Source organism: Ceratotherium simum, chromosome 26 (genome assembly GCF_057802395.1).
Source record: "Ceratotherium simum simum isolate JZ-2026a chromosome 26, ASM5780239v1, whole genome shotgun sequence".
In the NCBI taxonomy this organism is placed as follows: domain Eukaryota; kingdom Metazoa; phylum Chordata; class Mammalia; order Perissodactyla; family Rhinocerotidae; genus Ceratotherium; species Ceratotherium simum.
In genome coordinates this window covers 32,710,977-32,736,774 of record NC_141925.1, presented here as the reverse complement: position 1 = coordinate 32,736,774, position 25,798 = coordinate 32,710,977, and the positions used below count along the sequence as shown (strand labels likewise).

General features: G+C 65.1%; 1 protein-coding gene across 6 annotated transcripts; it reads left to right on the top strand.

Annotated features, from left to right (window-relative positions):
• The first annotated feature begins 438 nt into the window (after window positions 1–438).
• On the top strand, window positions 439–24,969 carry MICALL2 (MICAL like 2). 6 transcript variants are annotated; one of them, XM_087417448.1, is made up of 17 exons: window positions 439–777; window positions 8,827–8,875; window positions 11,866–12,007; window positions 12,641–12,828; window positions 13,665–13,780; window positions 14,076–14,870; window positions 16,632–16,897; window positions 17,228–17,321; window positions 18,042–18,202; window positions 18,644–18,771; window positions 19,379–19,468; window positions 19,562–19,685; window positions 19,883–19,973; window positions 20,160–20,233; window positions 21,019–21,133; window positions 22,175–22,221; window positions 22,683–24,969. In XM_087417448.1, exons 1-17 carry the CDS (start codon window positions 635–637, stop codon window positions 22,775–22,777), a joined length of 2,718 nt encoding a protein of 905 aa, XP_087273574.1. In that variant the 5' UTR covers window positions 439–634; the 3' UTR covers window positions 22,778–24,969. The 6 variants fall into 6 exon arrangements, 4 of the variants coding, with proteins under 4 accessions (XP_087273574.1, XP_087273576.1, XP_087273575.1 ...); XR_015548600.1 differs by having other exon boundaries at window positions 440–777; window positions 18,610–18,771; window positions 19,404–19,468; window positions 21,006–21,133; window positions 22,683–22,781; XM_014795649.2 differs by having other exon boundaries at window positions 442–777; window positions 18,610–18,771; window positions 19,404–19,468.
• Window positions 24,970–25,798: the final 829 nt, after the last annotated feature.

Below are 25,798 nucleotides of genomic sequence, written 5' to 3'. Positions count from 1 at the left end.
GATCTGTCCGAGGACGGGGTCTGTTTGGGGGCGGGGCCTGGGCCAAGGGCTCTGTCCAGGGACGGGGCCTGGAGTGGGTGGGGCTTGCGGGGCGGGGCCGTGGCCCGGGGCGGGGAGGCCTGGCGGGGCGGGGGCGGGTCCTTTTCGGGGGAGGAGCCTGGAGGGGAGGAGGCGGGCTCTGTTTTGAGGCGAGCCACGGTCTGGCCGCAGCGGAGTCTGTTTGGGGACAGGGCCTGGAGCGGGCAGGGCCGTGGGTGGTCCGGCCGGGCCACGGTCTGGCGGGGTCTGGCTCTGCCTGGGGGCGGGGCCTGGCTGTAGCGAGTTCTGCCCAGGGGCGGGGCCTGGCTGCGCGGGCTCTGCCTGGGGGCGGGGCTCTGTCCGGGGGCGTGGCCTAGAGGGGGCGGGGCCTGGCGGGCGGACTCGGGCCGGCTCTCGCCGGCTGCGCGGCAGCTGCTGCTCGTCTTCCACGGGGCGCTGCCGCCGGGCGTCGGTCCCCTTGTCCTCCCGGGCTCGGGCTGGGTTCGCCCGCCGGGATCGGCGGGTCTGCGGTCCGCGCGAGCGTCCGTCCAGGGCGTCCGGGCCGCGGCTCGGGGAAGAGCGGTGGGAGCGCGGTGCGCCGGGCGCCGCTGCCCGCATGGCGGCCATCCAGGCGCTGCAGCAGTGGTGCCGGCAACAGTGTGAGGGCTACCGGGACGTGAGCATCACCAACATGACCACGTCGTTCCGCGACGGCCTGGCCTTCTGCGCTATCCTGCACCGCCACCGGCCCGACCTCATGTGAGTGCCCTCGCCGCTCCCCGACCCCGCGGGGAAACTGAGGCCAGACCGCTCCGGGCCGGGGGAGTGGGCACCGAGTCAGACCTCCGGGACCGCGGCCCTGGGGGGACGACCTTGGGCCGAGCAGAACCGGGTCCGCAGGTGCAACCCATTGTGGCCCCTGCAGGCTACCCCATGGCCTCAGTTTGCCTGTCCACCAAGTGGGGCTGGGCCGGAGCCAGGACGTCCGGCCGCCCCCGCTGGCTTAGTCAGTCCGTGACTCAGGCCAGCGTCCTGGGCTCTGGCCACAGCCACCCATCCCCCTCCGTCTCCCTAGGAAACGGCCGGCAGAGCTGCCCTTCTGGGTCTTCTGCGATCCCCACTGTCCTGGGACCTGCCCACTGGAGGGGGGGGGGCTTCATGTGTGGTGCTGCGCCTCCCCCAGCTTGTCCAGGCAGCTTTAGGAACGCAGCCCAGGGTCACTATGGGGGAGGGGCCAACACAGAGCAGGAAGCCTGAGACCCCCCAGGTCCTGTCAGCCAGGCCTCCACACCTTAGGGTGATGGGGGATGAGATGGAGGCTGGGCCCCGATCCCTGGGAGCCGTGGAAAGTGGGCAGCGGAGGGGGCTAGGTCATTTATCCCCGTGGAGGGTCTTGGAGTCTTGGCTGGGAGGCTGGCCCTGCCTTGCCGGATCTTGTCCCCACCCTGGACCCGCTCCAGCCGTTGTTCACTCAGCAAACACTCTTTGCTGTGACTGGGACCCGGCTTGCTGGGACAGAGCTCTGTGCAGGGAGGCCCCGGCCCCAAGCCCTGTGTGAACTTGAGATGGGGAAAGCTGCAGGGAAGGGTGCTGGGGCTGGGTGGGCGGAGGCTCAGGAAGGGTGTCCTTGGAGGGCCACCTGTAGCCCAGGTGCCTTCTAGAGAAAGCGTGGTGTTGACAAGCTTTCTCCTGAGAAGTGGCGGCTGGACCTGGGGTCGGTAGGGGTGCGCTTGCTAGGGAGGTCTTGGGGCTGGGAGAGGCCAGAGGGGGCACCTTCTAGATACTGACCAGTCAGGCCTTTTGCTGTACAGACGGGGAAGCTGAGGCCCGGAGAGGAGACACCGTTGTTCAGGTCACAGCACACGTCAGGCACAGCCAGGGCTGGCTCTTGGGGCACCTCCCCTGCACCCAGATGTCCCTTGCATCCTCAGGGACTGTCCCCAAACACCCCTCTGTGCGAGAAAGCTAGCCTTGAGAAAGAGGCCTGCAGGTATTTCCTCTTCCTGCCTGAGGTTGGGAAATGCATGTTTGGGGCTCCGTGGGGAGTCCCCGTGTGGTATCTGGGCAGCAGCTTCTGCTCCCCACACAGGGATGTGCCTCAGTCGCCCTTAGAGGCAGAAGACCGGGGCAGAAGATGCATCCACGTTGAAAGCCGAAGCTGAGCCTTGATGGGGGTGGGCTGGGGATGTGGAAACTGGGAGAGGGACCAGGAGTGGAGGTTGGCAGGCTGAGCCCCATGGGGGTGAATGCGAGGGCCCTGGTAAGGCTGGCTGGGGACCTAGCCCAGGCAGCCTGGGTGGGGTCAGCATAAGTTAGCGATTGGAGGGAAAGATGATGCCGCTGTCTGCCAGTGCAGCAGCCTCAGGACGACGGCACAGGTAGAGCTGAAGATTTGGGGCCTTTCCGAGCCCCCGGAGCTTGCATGTGCTCCCAGCTCTGCTGAGACCAGAGGCCTGGGTGTGTGTGTGCGCCTGTCCCAGCACGCACTGACGCGGTGAGCACAGGCGTGCACATATGGGTGAGTACACGTGCTGGCACAAGCAGGCATCCTATTGCCATTCATGTAACCGTTATTGAGCACCTGCTGTCTACTCAGCACCGCGTACTGTACAAGATGGACTTGGCCCTTGCCTCAGGGAGTGACGTTTTAGTCACAGAGACAGACAGCGCACAGATGAGTGAGTAAAAGCTCAAGGTAGCTCCAGAGGGTGTGAGGGCTGGGACAGGGAGGAAGAGGAGGCTGCCCGCCCACCCGCAGTGACGTGTGAACATCCAGTTATCTTATTTACTGCTGACTCGGTTATCGTCCCGTCCGTCTGCCCACACTGGACCTTCAGCTCCAGAAGGGTGGGGATGTAGCTCTCTGTGTTGTCCACTGCTGGATCCCCAGTGCCTGGAACTGTGCCTGGCACAGGACAGGCACTCAGTAGAGTTCAGCACGGAGTTGGAGTTCTATAGATGAGGTCGTGCACTTGGGGCTCAGTAGATGTGGTAGGAGTTCGGTAGCTGTCATTGCAAAGGGCTCTTCAGGTGCCCAAGTGCCGTAGGGAGGAGGAGGAGGAGGAGGCCGTGTGACTATGGAGGCAGAGACTAGAGTGATGCTGCGGCCACGAGCCCAGGAACACCTGGAGTCACCGGAAGCCAGAGGGGCAAGGAATAGCATCTCCCGCAGAGGCTCTGGAGGGACTGTGGCCCTGCCGACACCTTGATGTCAGGCTTCTGGCCCCAGAGCTGGGAGGGAATAATGTCCGTGGTTTTAAGCCGCCTGGTCTGTGGTCATTTGTCACGGCAGCAGCAGAAAACGAGCACAGCCTTGCATACATGCCTCTGCCCCAGTGGTGAAGGACCTGCGGGGTGGCTGTCATTTCGGGGGAGCCCCCCAACTCCCCATCCTGGTAAGACCCTCTGGCAGCAGGAAAGTGGACATCCTGTCTCCACGTGCCCCAGCTTTGCCACCAGGAATTGCTTCCCTTGCCTCATCTCGATCCTTCCTGCTGCATGCGGCTCCGTTTCCTCTTGGCGGTGTGCGGGGAGCAGCTGCGAAGGAGCAGACTGGGCACTGAGCCGGCCAGGTCGGGGCACAGGTTGCCTGACGCTACTTCCTAGTTCCGTCTCCGCCGCCCCATGTGGCCCTGCTCCCGGGGGCACGTGTGACCCGCGCTGGTGGCCCCCTGGGGACCCTGGGAAGTGCACATGAATCTCCGCTGGAGGTCGGGAGATGGGCTCACCCAGCAATGCCTGGCCGAGAGGTCAGCCTGCCGCGCCCACCATGCCCACCGCGCCTGCAGCTGCAGGTTTTCTGCAGGTTTTCTCAAGGGTCTGTTTCCCGGTGACGCCACGTCTGCTGAGCAGCCAGGTGAGCTCAGGAACCGCCCAGAACAAACAGCCCCTCCTGCCTCCCTGGGCAGTCAACCTGTCAGGGCTGGAGCCGCTCCTTCCCCTTCCGGCCTGATCTGCCAGGACTGAGGTTCAAGGGGAGGAGCCCGGAGGAGGGCTGGCTTCCTGGCTTCCTTCTCCAGGGACAACGGAGGCCGGGCCATTGTGGGAGTTGTGGCTGGGCCAGGGGAGGGTGTCAGGAAATGGGGGTTCTGCTGCATATTTGCTGGGCCTCCCCGCTCAGTCCTGTGGTGCAGTGACCTGTCCTTTCCCTCCAGCTCAGGGGCCGATGGCGGGGCCCGGGCCAGGAACAGGGGTGTCTCCCTGACCGCCCTCTGAGACGCGCCCATTGTGGGGGGTCAGGAGAGACTCACTCCAGAGGGCCCCCACCCAGAAGCTTGGAGGCAGCCCTGTTCCCTGGGCTGGAGCAGAGGGTGGGGTGGGCCTGGGCGGCGAGGCTGACCTCCCCTCCCACGCCAGCCTCGCGGTCAGCAGGAAGCTGCCTGGGGACAGAGGGCTTCTGTTCTCTGGCCCGAGGGCCTGCTGCCCAGGCCCAGCTGCCGCCTTCCGGTGGAAAGGGGCCGCCAGCCCACCTCCCTGGGGCAGCCCAGGGCCCAGCGCCCCTGTGATGCCCCCCCAGGCCACCCCAGAAGCCCCCGGGCTGACCCCTCCTGGCTGGGCCCTGCTCTGAGGCCGGGGTGGGGGTCAGAGTCTGTTCCAGCCTGCGGAGGCCGGCAGCTGGGCAGCCGAGGCCGAGGCGTCTCATTTGCCCACGAGAAGGTTGGGGCCTTGGGATGCGGCGCCAGCACCTCTTCTCCCTGCCTTGGGCCCCCGGTATCTCCTCATGGCCCGTTCCGCACCCAGCGCCATCCGCCCTTTCCCAAGGGCTTCCTGTGTGTCTGCCGGGGTGTGTCTTTCCTTGGAACCCCTCTCTCTGGACCTGTGGCCTCTCCTGTCTCATCTCTGGGCTTTTCGGTACCATTTCTCCCTTCTTCTGTGTCTCAGCCTTTCTCCGTCGGTCTGTCTGTCTGTCGCCCTCTCCCGCAGGCGGGAGTGACTCCAGATGTGCTGGAGGTGCCTACAGCGCTCCCCCACCCCACCGTCAGCCCCCCTCCAGGCCCAGCGCCCACCCCCCACGGGGCGCATTCTGTTCCAGGAAATAAACAGCATGAGGTCAGCTCTCCAGGAATTTGGAAGGGGGTCCACATTCCCAAGAGCCCCTGAGGAGCTGGGCAGGAGGCTAGCTGCTTCAGTGATCTGAGGTCCATGGTCCTGGTCAGCTGTGGCTGGTGAGGCAGGCAGGAGGCCGTGCCTCAGGCTCTCCCAGCCAGGCCAGGCGCCGGCCGGGGCTGCGCACACGTTGGCACTGAGCAGACAGTGGACGGGTGAACAGTCGCACAATGGACATATAGACCCAATGAGTTCATTCACCCGGCCAAGGTTGATAGGATGAACGAATGCCACAAAGGTCCCCTGGCTCGGCCAGCATTGGATGAATTAATTCATCAACAAGCATTTACAGAGCGCCAGCTGTGTGCCTGGCCCCATGGCGGGTGCCTAGGAGTCGTACCAGAACATACCAGATCTTAAATTACGAGAATTCGACCGAGAAATGATGTGGCTGGGGAGGGTGCCCCAGGCCCCAGCCTGCCTGGTGTGCAGGCTCACAGCTGAGCGAGGGTGAAGCTAGCGCATTATGGTCCAGCAAGGCCCTGAACGAAGCCAGCCGCCTCCCCGCGGGTCAGCCAAAGCTGGGCTATCAGTCTGCTGGGGCTGCGGAACACAGTCCTGCAGCATGGGCGGCTTTGACATCAGAATACGTCGTCTCACGGATCAGTGCAGAATCCAAGACCAGGGGGCCGGCATGGCTGGCTCTGGAGGCAGAGGGAGAGTCGGACCCAGGCCTCTGCCCGTGCCTGTAGACGGCCATCTCCTCCCTGTGTCTTCACGTCGTCCTCCCTCTGTGGGCATCTCAGCATCCAAATCCCCCTTTTATAAGGACACCAGTCATCTTGAATTAGGGCTGCCCTGGTGACTTCATTTTAACTTGATTCTCTCTGAAAAGACCCTGTTTCCAAGTCAGGTCATGTTCTGAGATCCTGGGGTTAGGACTACAACAGATCTTTTGGGGGGCACAATCCAGCCCGTCACCCCAGCAGTCCCCCTGCTGGTGGAAAGTTGGTCCTGTTGGACTTCCTGAGAGGGCCGGGTGGGGTCCCTGCTTGGCGCTCTCTGAAGGGACTTGCAAGGCGGCTGTGACTCTGACTGATTTCCGCCAGTGCCCTGGCCTCCACTCCGAGCTGTGCAGCCCTCGGGCACTAGGGCGATCCCAGCTCAACCGCATGCTGCAGGGGACATGAGCTTGTGCGTTGGCCAGCTGGAGGCAGAGAAGCATCCCCCCGGGGACCTGCAGGGTGCCTCTAGGGAGGGGGCCTGGCAGGTGTGCTAGGCAGAGATGGGAAGGGGCGTTCGGGCATAGGGAACAGCGTGTGCAAACGCTTGGAAGCTAGGAAGGGGTATACTAGGAGGAGGCTTGGTCTGGAGGGGTGTGGCAGCCGTGGGACTGACCAAGGTGGTCCAGCCCAGCTGTGGAGGCCTTGAGGGCCTAGGGAAGCAGCTCGGACTTGGTGCTGAGGGGCGGTGGTCCTTGAATTTGAGTGGAGGGCAGTTCTGCAACCTCCAGCCTGCGCCCCTTTGACACTGCTCAGTCGTGGGTGCCCTGATCCCCCTGGAGCTCTGAGATGCTCACTCTGGGTCTGGAGGGTGAGAGGGCCCTGTGGGCACCTGGCCGCCCCCAATCACAGGACAGAGCCGCTGCAGCCCCAGGGTGGACAGAGGCAGCGCGGGGGGGCGGAGGGTCTCTTTCTCCACTTGTTTGGAGACAAAACAGAGCCTGTCATCCTGCCCTCCGGCACTGGGCATCTTGCTGAGGACATGGCCGTTTGGGTCAGTGACCCGGGGCAGGTCTGGAGAAGAGATTCAGCTTTCAAAGGGATGGGGTCGGGGAGGGAGGGGGTCTCCGAGCCCCCAGACGCCAAGGACAGAGGGGCCAGCATGCTGAGAGCCCCCTGGGGCGATGGATGGAGACCGGCCGCTCCATGTGTCTGTGGACATTGGTGGGATCCACCCAGGATGGACGGTGGGTGTGCGGCTGCGCTGACAGGCATCGTCTGGCAAGTGGGCCCCACGCCCGCCCTTCCCGCTCCTTCCGGTCATTTGTCCACCGGAGACAGATCTGTCCCCTGTCTTGTCCTCTGCACAAAAGCACCCTCTGTGCTCACGGGGTGGTCTCAGCATCTGGAACTCGTTACCTGGGAGGTGGTCTGAGCGGAAACGGTGTGGTTTCCCGGAGAGCTGGGCAGGTTGATGAACGGCGGGGCTGGGGGCCAGTGGGGGGCCTCCTGTGGAGGGCAGTGGACCAACCACAGCCCCGTCCTCCCCCCACTCCCCACCGGGTGGTGAGGGCCTGCTGCTGCACCCCACCCCCCGCCTCAGTGTCCTCATCTGTGTAATGGGCCTCCCAGGGTTGTTATGGGGTCAGGGAGGCCGGGTCAGTGCAGGTCAGGGCTGGGGCCAGGCCATCCCAGGCCAGGTGGCCACAGGGTCTCGGCTCCCCTCTCTGTTTGAGACCTGCCCGGCCTTCAGCCAGGGCCCTCGAATTCACCATCAGAGGCTGCAGTGGAACTCAGACGGGGACGCTGAGGCCTGGAGAGGAGAGAGAGCTTGCCCAGGATCAGACAGCACGGCCAGTGTGAGTCGGGACTTGGCTCCCAGCCTCAGCTCTCTCCGGCTGTGCCGAGAGACTTCGGTGAACAATCCAGTTCACCCTGAGGTGGCAAGACTGCCGTTCAGGACCCCACAGACACCTACGAGGACAGACAGATCAGTATTTAACCAGCGCTCCCGGGAGTGTCTGGGGCTGGGCCGGGCCGTGTTGTCTGCTCAGAGGTCCTTGGGGGGTGCGAGGGCCGCAGTGTGCCGCTCTGGGGTGTGCGCGGAGTCCCGGGCCAGCCTGGAGCTGGTGCGCGGCTCCTCCTGACTGCGGAATGGTGGCTGCGCCCTGGCCTCTCCAGGAGGGCCTGCCGTACGGGACCCTGTGGACAGGACCCAGCGCACCCCTGTGATCAAGAGTGTGTGGAGGGTGGGGGCTCTGATCTGCCCCCTTGGGAGGAGGCTGGACACTGGTAGGTGTTAGCACCACTCCCCAAACGGTAGAACCTCTAATGCCTGGATGCTGGGGCCGTGGCCTGGCTTTGGCTCCTCTGTCTTCCTCGCTGTGTGACCTCGAGCAGGTCACAGCCTCTCTGTGCCTCAGTTTCCTGATCCGTGAGAGGCGGGTGTGATAGCGCCTGTGGGTGTAAAGAGCTGAGAGCAGCAGCGCTCGCGGGGGCTGCCGGGTGAATAAAGTGACGAGGGAGGGAGGTGGGGGGAGTGAGGGCTCGGCCTGCCCGGACCACTGGGCTGCTTGGAGCTCCGTCCCACACGGCACGTCGGCTCCGTCCCCTGCCCTGGGAGCCTCATGTCCACTCCGTGGTCTCACCCCCTGGATGTCGGCCTCCCGTGACCGCCAGACCCATGAGCTTTGCAGGGTTTGGAAGCAGCCCACTCTGGGCGGTGCGGGCTGGCACTCTGCCTCCCTGGGCCAGCTTACGGCCACCCCTGAGGGGGCCAGGGGCAGAGTAGGGCTCAGCCCCTGCAGGGTGCGAGAGGCTGCAGCCGCCAGGGCTGACTGTGGCCGTTGGGGTGACCAAGGTGCTGGACAGCATCCCTGTGCCCAGCCCTGCCCTCATCGCGGTTGCTCTGTGACCTCGCTCCTTCACAGCCCCACCCCTGGCCTCAGTTTCCCCATTTGGGCAGGGTGACCTCAGGCCCTTCTGGCCCCTCCTTTCTTGACTCTGAGCTGCTTTGGATACTTGTATCTTTATTTTTCAGAAACTTCGATGCTCTCAGGAAGGAAAACATTTACGAGAACAACAAGCTGGTGAGTCCCCCGTTCCTCCTCCCGGCTGGTCTGCCCTGCGCCCCCAGCCCGTGTGTCCGGGGCCGCCCGCCTTCCCCCGGGCAGCCACAGGAGTCGCTGCCTCTTTGCAGACGGGCACATGGAGGCGAGAGCTCGCTGCTGAGCTCTGGCCAGTCCCGAGCCGGGGACCCCAGCTCCCGAGAAACAGCCTCTGCTCCTGCAGTGCAGGCCCTCCTGGTCCCCTCTTTCTCTGGGCAGGGAAGGGAAGAGTGGGGCGTGGCCGGACCCTCCCTCCCACCCAAGGGTCCCGAGGCGGCTCTGGGAGGGCAAGGCCCTGCTGGGTCCTGGGATGAGCCAGCAGCCGTTCCCCACCGTGGCCGCCAGGGTCCTGAACACGCTGCCCCCGGCCCTGCTGTTGGCTGCCTGGACTCAGACCCCTCCCCGCGCCGCCAGCCCCGGACGCCATGTGGTCCGTGAGTCCCTCGTCCTGATGGGCTGACGACAGAAAGGCAGACCCACCTCCTCATCCTTCAGTGCTCGCTGCGCCCCTGCTGTGCGGGCCCGGGTCCAGCCGGGGTGCAGCAGCGAGTGGGCCACACGCCCTGGCCCTAGAGCTGGCCCTCCAGTGGGGGGACAGACGGTGAACTCTGTGTGTGGGCGACTTGAATGTAAATTTAACTTAAGAAGGAATAAAATGGGGGCTGGCCTGGTGGCGTAGTGGTTAAGTCCACGTACTCTGCTTCGGTGGCCCGGGGTTCGTGGGTTTGGATCCCGGGCATGGACCTACACACCGCTCATCAAGCCATGCTGAGGTGGCGTCCCACATACAAAATAGAGGAGGATGGGCACAGGTGTTAGCTCAGGGCTGATCTTCCTCACCGAAAAAAAACAAAACAATGTCTAGAAGGAATAAAATGATAAATTCAGTTCCCTGGCCACGCTGGCCACGTTTCAGATGCTCACTAGCCACACGTGGACGTCTCGGACAGAACATGTCCAGTGTCACAGAAAGTTCTGTAGGACTGCACTTCCGACCACAATGTAGCATGTCAGCGGAACGAGTACCAAGGCGACAATGAGAAGGGGGTGTTGGGGCCATGGTGTGCAGTTTCCCTGGGGGTGGAGGGCCTTGTTGGGTAAGACATGAACCTGAGGGAGCCCCATGGGTGTCTGGAGAGAGGGCTGCCTGGTTGGGGGACTGCACAGGCAAAGGCCCTGGGGCTGGAGGGCGCCCAGCTCGTAGGAGAAACAAGGGGGTGTGGCTGGAACAGTGGGGGTGTGGCTGGAAGAGTGGGAGTGTGGCTGGAACAGAGTGGGGGTGTGGCTGGAACAGTAGGAGTGGGGCTGGAACAGTAGGAGTGGGGCTGGAACAGAGTGGGGGTGTGGCTGGAACAGAGTGGGGGTGTGGCTGGAACAGAGCGGGTATGGCTGGAACAGTGGAGGTGTGGCTGGAACAGAGTAGAGATTTGGCTGGAACAGTGGGCGTGTGGCTGGGACAGTGGGAGTATGGCTGGGACAGTGGAGGTGTGGCTGGAACAGAGGAGATGTGGCTGGAACAGAGTGGAGGTGTGGCTGGAACAGTGGGGGTGTGGCTGGAACAGAGGAGATGTGGCTAGAACAGTGGGGGTGTGGTTGGAACAGAGTGGGGGTGTGGCTGGAACAGTCGGTGTGGCTGGAACAGAGGGAGTATGGCTGGGACAGTGGAGGTGTGGCTGGAACAGAGGAGATGTGGCTGGAACAGAGTAGAGGTGTGGCTGGAACAGTGGGGGTGTGGCTGGAACAGAGGAGATGTGGCTGGAACAGAGTGGAGGTGTGGCTGGAACAGAGGGGGTGTGGCTGGAACAGAGGAGATATGGCTGGAACAGTGGGGGTGTGGTTGGAACAGAGTGGGGTTGTGGCTGGGACAGTGGGGGTATGGCTGGAACAGAGTGGGGAAAGACAGAGGCAGGCTAGGGTGTGAGAAGGACTTGGCTTCTCTGAAGTGTGTTGTGCTGGGAGCCGTGGGTTTCACAAGACCTGTACCGAGAGCAGAGCCGGTGGCGAGGGGACGAGGGAGGGGCCGGGGCCGGCGGTGGCAGGGGAAGAAGGAGTCAGATCCTGGATATATTTTGAAGAGGCGTTCGGTTAGGGTTAGTTATGGGCGGGGGCTGCAGGTCTGGGAGGGCCCAGGAGCCCTTCATGGAGGCATGAAGATTGAGGTGTCACATTGGGCCCCCCGCGTGGGGGTGGTAGGCAGTTTAGGGAGAGGCCCGGGATGGAGATGGGGGAGCTGTCAGGTGAGGGGTGGAGTCTGAAGGCAGGAGGCCGGCTGGGCTGGCTGAGGGAGGGGAGGGGTGAGGACGGACACCCCGACACGCACAGGCAGAGTGGGGGGCACAGGAAGGGCAGGCTGAGAGGGAGCAGCGTGGGGGCGGAGGGAGAACTGGAGACCACTGGGCTGGGAGGGCCCGTGTGGTGGGTGGTGTGTGTCCTTGCCCAGGGAGGCCCTGCCTGGGCGTCTGTCTCAGCCTCAGAGTCCCCCCTCCCTCCCCTCCGCTTTGGCTCCCAGGACACAGGCTGCCCTTGTGTCCCTTCTTGGCCCCGAGGAGGGCTCGGCTCCTGGACAAGGCTGCCCCCGACCATACAAGGCTTGGCGTCAGCTGGGGCTGATGGGTTCAGGGGCGCACGGGGTGCTCAAGGGGGTCTCGAGGGTGACATGGGACCAGAGTCCCCAGAACAAATAGCCTGAGACGGGGATGGGTCCCCTTGGGATCTGGGGCACAACGACCTTAGCTGCTGTTTATCAAGAGCCCAAACCTGAGGTGGGACTGGCTCCCCCAGCATCTCCAGTCCTGTGTAGTTGGGATGGGATCCCCATTGTACAGATGGGTAAACTGAGGCCAGGGAGGTCCCGCAGGCTAGCAGAGCTCCAACCTTGAACCCAGCCCTTTCTCCCTCCCGGGGCGAGCTGGTGGCCTGGCTGAGGAGGAGGGGTCTCCCAGCCCACGCCTGCCGACCGCCCCCTCCCCCAGGCCTTCCGCGTGGCCGAGGAGCAGTTGGGCATCCCGGCCCTCCTGGACGCCGAGGACATGGTGGCCCTGAAGGTGCCTGACCGGCTGAGCATCCTGACCTACGTGTCTCAGTACTATAACTACTTCCATGGACGCTCCCCCAGTGAGTCGGGGGTCCGCCACCACGGGGTCTTCTTCCCGCCCTGGGCCTCGGTGTGCCCGTCTCACCCCTGGGCGCTGGTGCCCACAGCTCTGGCCTCGGTGGCTTGGCAGATCCCTTGGGGGCCCCCAGGCCTGGCCCCAGATGCCCGCACTTTGGTCCTGACCTTCGGCCCTGTGGAAACCAGGCTGGCCTGGGAGGGAGGGGCCTCCCGGCAGGGGACCCACGGAAGGGCGGCCGGGGACACTATTCCAGCTGCCTCCCCTCCCCCACATCCTCACCCTGGGGGGCCTTAGAAATCCCCGGAATACTCCGGGCACAGGGCCAGCCCCGCCTTCGTGTTCCCACTTTGTGGAGAAACAGAAAAGTCCCTTTTCGCCAGCCCCAGAGCAGGGCTCTCAGGGCGGAGGGCAGGCGGGGTGAGGCCAGGCCCCTGCTGGGAATGCGCTCGCTGGGGGTGCCCCTCCTCGGCCCCCCAGACCGCAGGAGCCGCCCATCCCACCCCCACCCCGGGCTCCGGGTCCGGCTCCAGGCCCCATGCTGGGCACCGGCACCTCCCGGGGACCCAGAGCAGACCCTTTCAGAGCCAGCGTGCGGGGCCGGGCCGGGACCCCTGACCCTGTGTGTCTCTGCCAGTTGGGGGCATGGCCGGCGTGAAGAGGCCCCCGTCGGGCTCTGATGAGGAACCGTCTGGGAAGAAGGCCCCGACCCAGCCCGCCAGGCCCTCACCCACCCCAGCCTGGGGGCAGCCGCTGTCTCCAGTCCGCACAAACCCCATCGTCCAGCAGAAGGATAGGGGCGCAGAGGGGGCCCCCCTGAAGGCTGTAAGCGCCCAGTCCCCACCCTGCTTCCTGGGTTTCCCACCAGCTCTCACTGAGCGGGGCTCACGGGACTGAGTGTGGCTCCTAAACCGCAGTGCCGGGGTGGGGTGGGGTCCCCCGGGTCCCAGGTGCGGCCTCAGTGGCTGTTTATCAAGAGCCCACCAGGACTGGCTCCCCCAGCTCCTTCAGTCCTGTGTGGTCGGGATATGATCCCCATTGTACAGACGGGTAAACCGAGGCCAGGGAGGTCCCACAGGCCGAGCTCCAACCTTGAACCTAGACCTCTCTGGGCTCCACGCGGGTTTCTTGCTCTGGCTCCTCCGTCCCGGGTGGGCTGGAAAGAATGCTGGGTGTGTCCTCTGCTCCTAGGCCAGCCCTGCACAGTGAGTTAGGGTGTCCACACTTTTCAGGGGTGGAGACCCGGGATGGTTGATAACTTATGGTTGGGCGCCCCCTGCTGTCCCCAGCTGTCACACCAGGCTCCTGGGAGCTGGAGCAAAAGGCGGCCCAGGGACGTGGGGAATTGGATGGGATTTCTGTGCCTTGGGGTGGGAACGGGAGGTGCCGGTCTCTGTCTCCTGGCCCTCGGGACCCCTTAGTGAGGCCCACAGTCCCTCCTTGTGGGCCGTGCTGGAGACCCTGAACTTGGAGTCCAGCTGGCCTGGCGTGAGCCTGGCTGCGCCTCGCGGGCTGCTCCTCGCGGGGGCTTAGTCTCTGGGCTATAAAATGGGATCCCCTCGCCCGCTGATGGGGCAGCCGTCAGGAGGGAGGGCTGGGGCCGACGACGTCTCCGGCCCCTGGGGGTCGCTCAGGAACGTCCGCTGGCACCCCCTCCCAAGGGCCAGGCCTCGGCGGGCAGCTCCGTCAGCAGCATCTGTGGGGTCTGTGGCAAGTACGTGCACCTTGTGCAGCGACACCTGGCTGACGGGAAGCTCTACCATCGGAGCTGCTTCAGGTAGGACTGCGTGCGTGTGTGTGTGTGTGTGTGTGTGTGTGTGTGGCGCGTGTGCCCCGACAGACACGGGCACTTTCTGAGGCGTTTGTGCCCCTAATGAAATCCTCGGTGGAGGCTGTGACTCAAAATGATTAATGATCATGAGGAGAAGTGTTTGTTGAATGAATCAGTGACCACACGCGTGGACACGGGAATACGTAAGTGCGTGCTCCTGGGAAAGCGTGAATGAATGAACAGTGGGGAGAACGAGTGGATGGAGCTTCCTCGTGGGCTTCCCTGACCCCTCTGCTCCCAGGTGTCAGCAGTGCTCCAACACGCTGCACTCGGGGACCTACAGGACCACGGGAGAGCCGGGCGTATTCGTCTGCTCCAGCCACCACCCCAAAGCCCCCTCGGCAAGCCCCAAGTTGCCGGGCCTGGCCCCCAGAGAGACAGGGGCCACCCCCGTGGTCTCCAAGCCCCCAAGCACTCCACGGAAGGCCCAGGAGGCCAGTGGGCAGAGAGATGTGGGGCCCAAGGCCAGGCCGCTGGCCTGGGAGCCTGTGGTGGGCAACTCAACTGCCAAAGGTTTCACTCCAGCTGCCGCTGACCGTCCAGCCACCACCTCCTCGCCCGTCCACATGGGGAGCCCAGCTGGGCCCCGGCTCTCGGTGGGCCCGGTGGGAGGCAAAGCCAGCACGCGTGTGACCAACAGCTCCCCGACAGGGTGGTCATCGTCGGCACGGGACACGGTGGCAGTTAGCCCCCGTCCTGCCCCAACCCTGAGTACCCCAGACCCTCGCCCGGCCACACCAGAAGGCCGGGCAGCCCCCCGAGCGGCAGCCCCCCAGACCAAGCTCGGGTCAAGCCCAGCATCCCTGGGCCCAGCGGACTCCCCGGCCTGGACCCTGTCGGCCTCCAGGACGCAGCAGGCCCGGGAGAGGTTCTTCCAGATGCCAGGAGCCGCGCCCGGCACTGGCCCGGCTGGCAGGGCCACGGCTCCCGCGGATACGCCGTCGCCATCTGGGGCTAGCAGCAAGGAGCAGGCGCGGAGCTTCCTCCGGAAGACCTTGCCAGGGCTCGGGGAGGCTGGCGCCCAGGCGCCTGGCAGGTGAGTGGGGGAGGAGGGACGGGGGGCCCGCGCCCACCAGGGGCCCCAGGAGGCCAGAGGGGTCGGGGTGGCTGGGGAGGCTCCGGTTCTGTCCCTGCCTGGCTGTGTGATGGGTGGCCCTTCCCCGACCTCAGTCTCCTCGTCTGGGGAATGGGGAGGATGAGACAGGGGAGCCGAGCGCCTGGTGGCCGCAGGAGAATAACACGGTTATCACTGTACAGCCGCCGTCTGCGCCCTCTCAGGGGTGCGGGGTAGGGATGCTGCTGCCCAGGCCAGTAGGCGGCACACACGTGGTCCTGTCTGAGGACACCCGCGTTACAGATGGGGAAAGAGGCTGTGAGTGGTCCGAAGGTCGGCTCGTCTGACCCGAGTGGGGCTATGAGCCTCCCTTGCCCGTGTCTCAGTGCCTTCTGCACACTGTACATGGAGCAGACCCTGTGACGGGGTGAAGGCGGGTCATGTGTCAGTGTCCTGGGGCTCTGGGACAGGGCACCGCAGACTGGGCTTGAACCAACAGACCATGATTCCCCCACAGCTCTGGAGGCCAGAAGTCCAAGATCCAGGTGTCGCAGGGCCGCACTCCCTCCCAAGGCTCTGGGGGAGGGTCCTTCCTGCCTCTTCCAGCTCCTGGCAGCCCAGGTGTCCCTTGGCTTGTGGCCGCGTCCTCCATCTCTGCCTCCGTCTGCACGCGGCTGCTCCTCTGCGTCTGTCTTCTACTCTTCTGTCTTGTATAAGGATGTTTGTCATTGGATTTAGGGTCCCCCAATCCAGGGTGACCTCGTCTTAACTTGGTTACACCTGAAAAGAGCCTATTTCCAAATAAGGTCATACTCTGAGCTTCTAGGGGGACATGAATTTTGGGGAGACGCCATTCACCCCACTGCAGTCGCCTAACGAGTAAGGAGACTCCACGCCAGGCTGGCTGACAACACTGTGCCCACAGCCTCATGCTGCTCCTCATCTGGGGGGACTCCCAGCTCAGAGCTGCCTGACCCCTGCTGGGTCAGCCACTGGTGCCCAGGGGCTCCTAGGTGGGCACAGGGCCAGGGAGAGCCAGCCCGCCCTGCCACTCCAGCACTGGGGTGTCCCAGGCACCTGGGGGCCGAGGCTGTGGGAGGGCGCATCTGACTGAGAGGGCCCAGCTCCTCCTGGAACCCAGCTGGTCACGCTGGGCCCAGAGCGGGGGGAGAAGCAGGGCGGAGAAATTGGTGCATAGCGGGGCGGGTGGATGGAGGAGCTGCCCTGGCTTGGGGAGGTGCCTGGGGTCCCCGCCCTGGGCCCTGCGGGGTGTCAGCAGCCTTGCCTCCTGCACGCATGTGCCCCCGAGGGGGTGTAGGATGGCTCGCCGACACGCAGCCCGTGTGGAGGCCTCACGCATGTCACTAGGATGGAGTTGGGCAGGCCCAGGCTGGTCTAAGGCTCTGGGCAGGGGCCTCCACGATGAAGTCCCAGGTGCTTCTGGGCAGGTGGGTGGAGGAGGGAGGGACTGGGGGTGCGGCCCCTACCTGCACACCCCATGCATGGTGTGTTTTGGGGGCATTTTAATCTCAGTTGACACTGGAGTTAAACGGGGGTAAAGTCATCCAGAGGTGGATGCCCATGGCCCATCCCTCATCCCTCAGAGGGGCTGTCTGTCCTCCCTCAGGAGAGTGGGCGTTGGGAACCAGCTGCCAAGGGTGGCTGGGGGGCTTTTGGCTGGAGGTCATGGTGAGAGGGGCTCCTGGATCCACCCATGCCTGATGCCCGATTTCTCACCCGTAGGCCCTCCCCAGCCACCTCCCCTGCTCCGAATTCCCATCCCAGAACTGAAGGGCCACAAGCAAGTCCATCTGCCAAGCTGTCACAGTCGGCATCTCCTCAGGCCCGCCCCCCTTTGAAGACTGAGCCGCCAGCCCCCCTGAGTGTGGGCACCACCTCTCAGGCATCCACGCCACCCCAGGCAGGCAGGAAGAGCTCGGCCGTATCCTCAGGGGTTGGCAGGGTGGGTGCTGGCTCCAGCCTGAAGCTGGAGGCCCCACCGGCAAAGGGTGAGAGTCCCCCTAGTGTGGGACAGGGACCCATGGGGTGCAGGAGGTGGCCTGCAGATACAGACAGTCCTTGGGGCTCACCCTGCCACACCCTCACCTGTTTGGGGGCAGGGGAAGTTGATGCCCAGAGAGGGGGAGTAATTCCCCCAGGCACATACAGCATAGGTGGCTGGGCTGGAGGTCCTGTCCCCAACTCCCAGCCAGTGTGCTGGGCTGGCTGCGGGGGTACCTGAGGGTGGGACGGGTGCAGGAAGGTGGGATGGGTGAGGTCCAGCCTTTCCCAGCAGACTCCCCCCTTATCCTATGACCCATCTCCCTGCCCCCACCCAGGCCCGAGGGCCAGCCCCCAGGAAGGCCAGGAGGATGGGCCGACAGGATGGAGGGCCCGCCTGAAGCCCGTGGAGAAGAAAAGCCCCGCTGAGAGGTGCGGGCGGGGTGGGGCTCTGGCGGGGGCTCAGGTGGCCTGCACCTACGCCTGTGCCTATGGGTCTGTGCCCCCAAGCCTGAGCAGGAGCCTGTGTCCCAGGGCCAGCACAGGGCCTGCACACAGTAGGTGCTCAACAGATGCTTGTGGGTGAATGACAGAACACATGGCTAACTGACACAGCCACAGTGGGGATGTGTGCACATCTACTCGTGCATCTCAGCTGTAGTAGCAGAAGCCAGTTCACACCAGCCTGGGTGACAGGACAGCTCACACCAGTCTGAGTGACAGGGCATGGCTCGGCTCACACCGGCCTGAGTGACGGGATGGCTCACATGTGGCTGAGTGACTGGGGACAGCTCACACCGGCCTGAGTGACACAGGAACACATTTCCTCACTCGAGGATGAGGCCACAGGTGCCAGGTTCAGGCAGGCACTTGAGCCCCCCTGGTCACGGAGCACGCTGGTCCAGGGCCAGCTGCACAGAGCGGCCACCCTGTGTGTGTTGACGTCATGTTGCACATGGGCGGGCAGCGGGCTCCTGTGCACACTGGGGTCCTGGGCCTGGGTCAGTGTCCGTGTCCGGTGCGCATCAGCTGTGAGTCCCTGAGTACACGCTCACACCCGTGGAGGTGGGTGCCCCCGGAGGGTCACGGACGGTCAGGTGCTGGGGCCACCCGTCCCTGTCTCCCTTGGCTGACCTCCTGCCTTCCGTCCAGGGGCCTGGAGCTGAAGGAGCCTCGGGTCCCAGGAGAGCCGAAGGCAGGCGATGCCCCCTGGAAAGTGTCTGGGAGCTCTGATGGGGGCATCCGCATCACCCTGACCCCTGTGCGGCCTGACAGGACACTGAGCCCGGCCAGACCCGGGCCTGATCTCTCAGGTAATGCTGGACGGGAAACCAGGGGCCCCAGAAGTCCACCTGAGCCTCCCCAGCCGGGGACCACGGGTCTATGCAGTCGTCTCCTCTGGGGGCTGCTTTGCGCGAGGCTGGGCCCCATGGTGCCACCCTCCTGGGTGTGAGGGGAGGGGCAGTGGTCCTGGGAGGGCAGTGTGTGTGTATAATGTGTGTGTGTGTGTCTACACCAGCCCACAGGGCTCGTTCTCCCCGTGCCAACCAGGGTCACGACTCTGCCCTTGCAGGGTGGACGTGGGCGCAGGGCTGCAAGGGCTGCCCCTTTGTTGGCTGGGGAGGCCTGTGGTGTCCCTGCTGCCTGGCTCAGGGGGGCAGTGGGAGATGGGCACCGGGCCTGCTGGCCTGACACGTGGCTGTCTCCCACTCTTGGGCAGCCGCGTCCCCCTCCCTGTCCCCGCCTCGCCGCAGGAAGCTGGCCGTCCCTGCCAGCCTGGATGTTTCTGACAACTGGCTTCGGCCGGAGCCCTCGGGACAGAAAGCCCCAGCCCAGAGCTGGAAGGAAGAGGAGGAGAATCCCCGTCCTCACAGCAAACCAGGTCAGCCCAGAGATGCCGGCCCCGTTTCCGTTAGGGGAATACCGAGGAGGAGGTGCCTGGTGGGGATTTGGAGGATGAATAGGAGCTCATCCGGCCTAGAATGGAGGGGAGGCGCACCGGGGGGGCCAACAGCCATGCACATACCTGGAGGTGGCCGAGCTCCGTAGATTTGAGGTGGGGCAAGCCTGGAGGACAGCCCCAAGCCCCAGGCCCTTCCCCCAAGTGGGGGTGGGAGGACTGGACAAAGGTCCCCGCTGCCTCCTACCGCCTGAGGTGTAGACACCTGGTGACAACGGAGCGTTTGCTCCTGGTGGCTTGTGGGATGGGGCGGCCAGGGCGCTGGAGGGGTGCCTGGTGCTGCTGACCTGGAGGAGCACAGGGGCTGGGGTGGACATGGGGACTCATGGGGATGGAGCCTGGATCTGTCTGACCTCTTGCCCTTCGGCACCAGTGGGGGCGGTCCAGGGGCCTGCTGGGCAGGGAAGGGAGGCCAGACGGGGGCACAGGGCATCCCAGGAGGTGGGGCTGGGTGGGCCCAGCTGTCAGGGGGTCAGACCCCCTTCCAGGCCACGTCCGGGTCACCTTGGGCCTGGTACCCCGGGTCCAGGAGGCTCGTCCTGCCCCTTCTCCAGGGAGGCCCCCAGGCCCGGCTGGTGTCCCCACTCCACTTGGCAAGGCGGTGACCTCCCCCATCAGGGTGAGTCGGCTGGGGTGGGAGTGGGCGAGGGGCTCAGCCCGTGGGGCGAGGCCCGGTGCCTCCAGTTGCTCTTCACCACCCCTTCGTCCCCAGCTGCACCCTGACTACGTGCCCCCGGAGGAGATCCAGAGGCAGGTGCAGGACATCGAGCGGCAGCTGGACGCCCTGGAGCTCAGGGGCGTGGAACTGGAGAAGCGCCTGCGTGCGGCCGAGGGGGGTGAGCCCGCGCCGGCCCCCCTCAGGCCGGCCCCCACCCTGCCCCACCGCAGGCCGGCCCCCCTCCCTTCCCGAGCGCCCCGGCCTGGCCTCGGCCACCTTAACCCTGGGGACACCCCTGGCCCTGGGCCCTGACCCAGGCTGGCCACCCCGCGAGGGGCCCCGCCAGCCCTGTGCGCAGCCCGGCTCTCTCCACAGACGCCTCGGAGGACGCGCTCATGGTGGACTGGTTCCGGCTCATCCACGAGAAGCAGCTGCTGCTGAGGCTGGAGTCGGAGCTGATGTACAAGTGAGAGGGCAGCCGCAGGGACCCTGGACGGCCACCCCCCCCACCAATGGCCGCCCCCTCCAATGGCCGCCCCCCTCCCGGATGGCCGCCTCTCCCTGATGGCCGCCCTCTTTTGACGTGGGCTGGGCTTGTGCATGGGGAGGCCAGCCAGGCAGGCCGGGCCTCACACCTGCGTCCGGTTGGCAGGGCCAGGGAGCAGCGCCTGGAGGAGCAGCAGCTGGACATCGAGGGGGAGCTGCGCCGGCTGATGGCCAAGCCCGGTGCGTCCCGCCCGCGGGGGAGCCTGGGCCTGGAGAGCTGCTGAGCCCAGGCCGGCCAGGGGTGGGTTGGTGCTCAGCCCCAAGAGGTGGGCACGAGTGCAGGCTTTCCAAGGCTCTCTCCGGCTGGCTGTCTGGTGTGGTGACCCTTTGGAGAGGCTGATGGGTCGTGGCTGTGGACACATTCTGGGGCCCAGGGTCGAGTCTTAGGTCTTCCACTTCCAGGCTGTGTGTCCTTGGCCAAGTCACTCAACCTCTCTGTGCCTGGGTTTCATCCCCTGCACGGTGGGAACGAGCCTAGCTCCCACCTCCTTCAGCTGTCGGGAGGGGGAAGTGAGTTAATACGTGCAGGCTGCGGGTAGTAAGCGCTGATGAGTATGGGCTGTAGGTGTTGACTGGTGTGGCTGAGCGCCCCTGGGTGGGGGCTTGGGTCCTGGCGGTCCCCCCTCTGCCCTCTCCTGTGGAGGTGGGGCCCTGAGCCTCAGTTTCCACATCTCTGCAGTGGGCGGATTTTGTGAGGGCAGGTGAGGTGACCCGGGGAAGGGAGCCACACTCAGTCTCTGAGACGCTGTTCATTCACTCACTCACTCGCTCACTCATTCATTCACTTGCTCACTCATTCATTCATTCACTCATTCACTCAGTCAGGGTTGCCAAGAGCCCACCACAGGCCCTCAAGACTGTCCCTGCCCCCTCCAGTGGAGGAACCTGACCTTTGGGGACTGGGAACACTGTCCCTGAGCAGGTGGGACAGCAGGGTTCCCGCTGATGGCAGGCTGTCCCTGCAGAGGGTCTGAAATCACCCCAGGACCGGCAACGGGAACAGGAGCTGCTGAACCAGTATGTGAACACGGTGAATGACCGCAGCGACATCATCGACTCCCTGGATGAGGACCGGCTCAGGTGAGGGGGGCTCGGGGGAGGGGGAGGGCGCAGGGAGGGGGCTCAGGGAGGGGGCTCGGGGAGGGAGGGCCCAGGGGAGGGGGGCTTAGGTGACGGCGGGGCTCAGGTGAGGGGGGAGGGCCCAGGGGAGGGGGGCTCAGGGGAGGGCGGCTTGGGGGAGGGGGAGGGCCCAGGGGAGGGGGTGCTTAGGTGAGGGGGGGCCCAGGTTGAAGGTGGACCCGCGTGAGAGGGGTGGAAACCCAGGCCCCTCTCAGCCAGGCTGAGGCTGGTCACCTCACACCCAGAACCTTCCCCCCACCATCAGCAGGGAGGAGCGACACCCATCGTGGGCGTTCCCCAGGTGGGGCCTGAGGCTGAGGGTAGCCTCGCCCAGGCAACCTGTCTCAGAGGTGGTCCCCCACAGAGCCTCTTGGCACTCCCTATTTCCTAACCCTCAGGGTCAGCACTGGCCGATGGAACTTTCTGCAGTGTTGGAAATGTTCTATAATGTGCACTGTTCACCATGGCAGCCACAGGTCACACGTGGCTATCAGGCACTTGCAGTGTGGCCCGTGCAATGGAGGGATGGAATTTACATTTATTTTTATTTTAAATGCATTTAGCCACGTGTGTCTCCTGGTGCTGTAAGGGCCACCAGCTTCATGACTGTCCCCACAGAGCTTTCCTGTTCTCGTGTCAGGACAAGGGACCTGTCCAGGCCACCGGGGTCAGTGGCCCAGGTCGAGACTCAAACGTGTCAATCTATGAGTTTGAGGAGGCCTTGGCCCAGGTTGTCCCAGGCCCTTCCTGTCCCCATGTCACTATCTCGGGTCATCCCAGGACCCTCCTGTCCCCATGTCCTGATGAGGCTCTGGGTCCGAGAGGCCAAGGATCTGCCCAGGGAGGGAGAGGGGGGTGCCAAGGTGTGGCCTCTTGGCAGGTGAGAGGGCAGGTGACCTGGTGTCAGATGGGCTCAGGGCTCGGGTGAGGCTGACTGGGACAGACCCACGCACCTCCTGCCGAGGGCCTGCTGCCCCTCATGGCCCCCTGTTCCTGTTTCAGAGAGCGGGAGGAGGACGAGGTGCTCCAGAACATGATCCAGAAACTGGGTAACTCTGGGGGTGGGGCCGGCCTGGGGGAGGTCGGGGCTGGCTGGGCTGGGGTGACGCTGGGGCTCCTGTGGACGTGGGTGCCGGGCCCCGTATGGCAGCTTCCGCGCAGAGGCAGGCAGGCTCAGCCTAAGGGGATGAGTTCCCTGTTGCTTGAGGGACCCGGGAAGCAGCTGGTGACCACATGGTCAGAGTGTGGGAGTGAGTTCCCAGTCACTCAGAGGAGCCAAGAAGCAGCTGGTGACCATGTGGTCAGGGCAAGGGGTGCCCAGTCTGGGCAGACGCTGTGAAGGCGGGCGCCTGGGTGGTTCCCACGGGGAGGGCAGGGGGTCTGGGCTGCTGGGGCCTGGCTTCCTGCAGGCTCTGGGGGCCCAGGGAGGGCTCTGCCAGGTGGAAGGGAGGGACTGGGGGCAGTGGCCGAGAGGTGGGTGAGCGGCGTCACAGTGTCCATCGCCCCGCAGACCTCCAGAGAAGCGGCGGGGACCAGAGGAAGAAGCCCCGGTTCCGCTTGTCCAGCATCTGGTCCCCGAAGAGCAGGAGCAAGACCCCCGAGTGAGCCACCTGTCTGGCCTGCAGGACCCTCGCCCGTGGGCCGAGCAGGGCGGGCGCCGAGGGGGTGGGAACGTGGGCAGTGGGGACCCACACGCCCCTCTCTGCGGGGTCCGCGTGGCCTCAATAAAGAAGCTCACCACGTGGCCTGGGCTCCCTCCCGTGCGCTCACGCCTCCTGAGTGGCCCGGCACCTGGCCCGGGGTCTCAGCTGAGGTCCAGTTCTGCACCAGTGTGGACGCGGCTGGCGCCTCGGGCTGCGTGGATGGGCTGGACATGAGCCTCACAGGAGCCGGGGATGTGGTGGGGTCTGTGCAGACTGCACTCAGTTGCTGGCCCCATGAGGGGATCTCTGAAGCTTGAGACCTGTGACCTTGGTCTTTGGGGCAGAGGCTGGCTGGGCCCCGGCATGGAGGAACCCGAGTTCCTGGTGTCCTGCACGGGAGTGGGGGGACCCGGGAAGTGACTTCCCCTTCGGGCCTCTGTCTCCCCGTCTGTGTGAGGGGTGGGCTTGTCGCCCTGTCTTCCTGTGCTATCTCCCGCCACTGTGGGAGCCCATCCTGTGGTCCCGGCAGACCCTTGGCAATGGCAGAACGCCAGTGCTTCCCCCACCTGGTGGCAGGTGGGGTCAAGCCCCTGTGGGTCCCAGCAGGGACGGAGCTGGGAGACCCCAGCTGAGGGCGTTGGGGCCCCACAGAGCTCTCGCTGCATCCTGCTGCCTTCATGGGGTGTTGGAGGGTTTCAGCCGGGCTTCTTGGGACTTAGGGTTGGGGTGTGACATGGGACAGGGAGGGCGGTGCAGAGATGGATTCACAGTTACAGCTGTGCTGCTCGGCTGTGTGGCCTTGGGCTAGGGCACTGCCTCCTCTGAGCCTTTGGTGACTGATGGGCTGTGAGGATCCACAGGGTATGTGGGTGCGTCTGGACCAGCAGTGATGGTAGGGGCGCTCAGAGACCTCCAGCTTGTCCTCCGATCACGGCGAGACCCCCCGTGGAAAGGCTGGAGGGCGGGTGATGAAGGAGACTGGCTGCCCAAGTGGTCACCGGGGCCTGGGCACGCAGCCACTCAGGTAGAGGAAGCAGCTTGGCCTTGTTGCTCGGGCGCTGGGCACTGGGCGGTTCTGAGCAGAGGCCCTGGTTGAGATTCTCCTGTTAGGAGGATGGCCTGGGCTGGGCCTGCCTGACTCTCTAGCTGAGACCCGGCCCCACGCTGTCCTCCCAGATGTGGCCCACTGAGGACCCACGCAGTGTGGCCTCTTCACCACCAGGGGGAGGCAGAGGGCCACTCAGCAAAGTAGCTCCTTTTACTGAAAAGGAAACTGAGGCTCAGAGAGGCAATGCGACCCCACTGACATCACACAGCAAGTAGATGTGGCCCGGGGCCTGGAACCTGGGACCCACCTCCACTGCTTCTGGGGCTGTGCCCTCCACGTGGCCCTGGGAGGTATATATGGGTGGGCTGGGGCATATATGGGATCTTTGAGACGGGGCAGGGAAGGATTCCACAGAGGGTGTGTTGTCCAGCCCCTTACGGCCGTGGGACACTGGGACTGGTCCTGCTGGGAACATGCTCCTCAGAGGCGTCCCCATGGGGCGAGGGAGCTCCCCTCCATCATGGCTGCTCCCTGGGACCCCAGAGGCTGCCCTGGGGTTGCCGAGTAGGCACAGGTTGGTGCCCAGTAAACGGAGCTCCTGCACAGGTCAAGTCCCCCAGGCCCTGAGCCGCCGGCAGGAGGCCTTCCTCCCTGCCAGGGGCCCAGTGTCTGCAGACCCCAGACAACACTGCCATGGCCGGTCACGCACCAGTGTGTCCTTGGGGACACGGGGGTTCCAGGTCCTGCGACGTCCATTCAGCCTGGGGCAGAGCAGGAGGGGCCATGGGGGCCATGGAGTGGCCCCAAGGGTACAGGGGGGCCTGGCCTCACCGCTGCCCTGACTCCAGCTCGGAGGGGACTCAGCCCAGGTCCCACCCCCGGGGGACCCTCCACAACTTGCCAGGAGGCCCAGGGGCCTTCACCCCAGATGAGACAGGGCCCGCAGCCTCCAGAGGACACAGTCACCGAGCGCGGCTGAGCGGACGAGGCTCACGTCGGCAGGGTGGCTCCCGGCTGCGCACTGCTGTCTGCATACACAAGGCGCTCAGTACGTGTCCAGGCTCCTCTCCCCAGAGGTGGCCCGGGAAAGCCAATGTTCCTGTCAGTGGGCGTGGGGGTGGGGGGAGAGCGCGTCTGAGGCGGGGTGTTAGGGGGGCGCTGTTCCTGGGCTGCATCCCCACACCCGCATCCATGCGTCCTCGAAGCCCGGTGGGTCTGGGGCCTGGGGCCTGAACTGAAGGACGTTCAGGGCAGAGGGACCCGTGGGCTGAGGCCTGGCCGTGTAGAAGTTTGGGGGGCACTCGGGGTGGGGAGTGGGCTGGTGTGGCTGTAGCAGGAAAGGGTGGGGGTGGAGAGGTGGCCACCGGGAAGCCCCCACCACACAGGCCCTTCATGAAAACTGTGCAGTCATGGGCTGCACTCTGTCCCTCTGACAACGGGAGAACTGAGTCGCAGAGGAGTGCCCAGGGTCACGTGTTGGGCAGGGGGGGCCTGGAGTTTGGTGTCCTTGGTCTCCCTCTGGGAGGATGCAGGGAGCCTGGACTCCCCCGGCGAGGGCCCTCCCCAAGAGGCTCTGCTGCCCGGCCCTGTTTGGGGGCTCCCCAGAGGATGACCTCGCCCGGCTGGGGCTGGGGTGGGAGCTGCAGTCGCCCCACAAGCGGAATCTCTGTGTGGCCTTGCAAAGCCTCCGCACCCCAGCATCTCGTTTACCGGGAGGAGAGGTCTGCTCAGGTCTCTGCACGGCACCTGCAGGGTCTGAGCTTCCTCCCATCCACCAGTCCCTCCTGGGCCCCCGGCCCCAGGGCCGGCCGTGCCCCTTCAGAGTGGACACTGAAAAGGCACCCAGGGGTCAGGCCGGGGCTGCTCACCCGGCGCACTCTGGAGGGGTCTCTCTGGAGCCCGGGCATCCCCTTCTCTTCCCACTTGGGCTTGTCC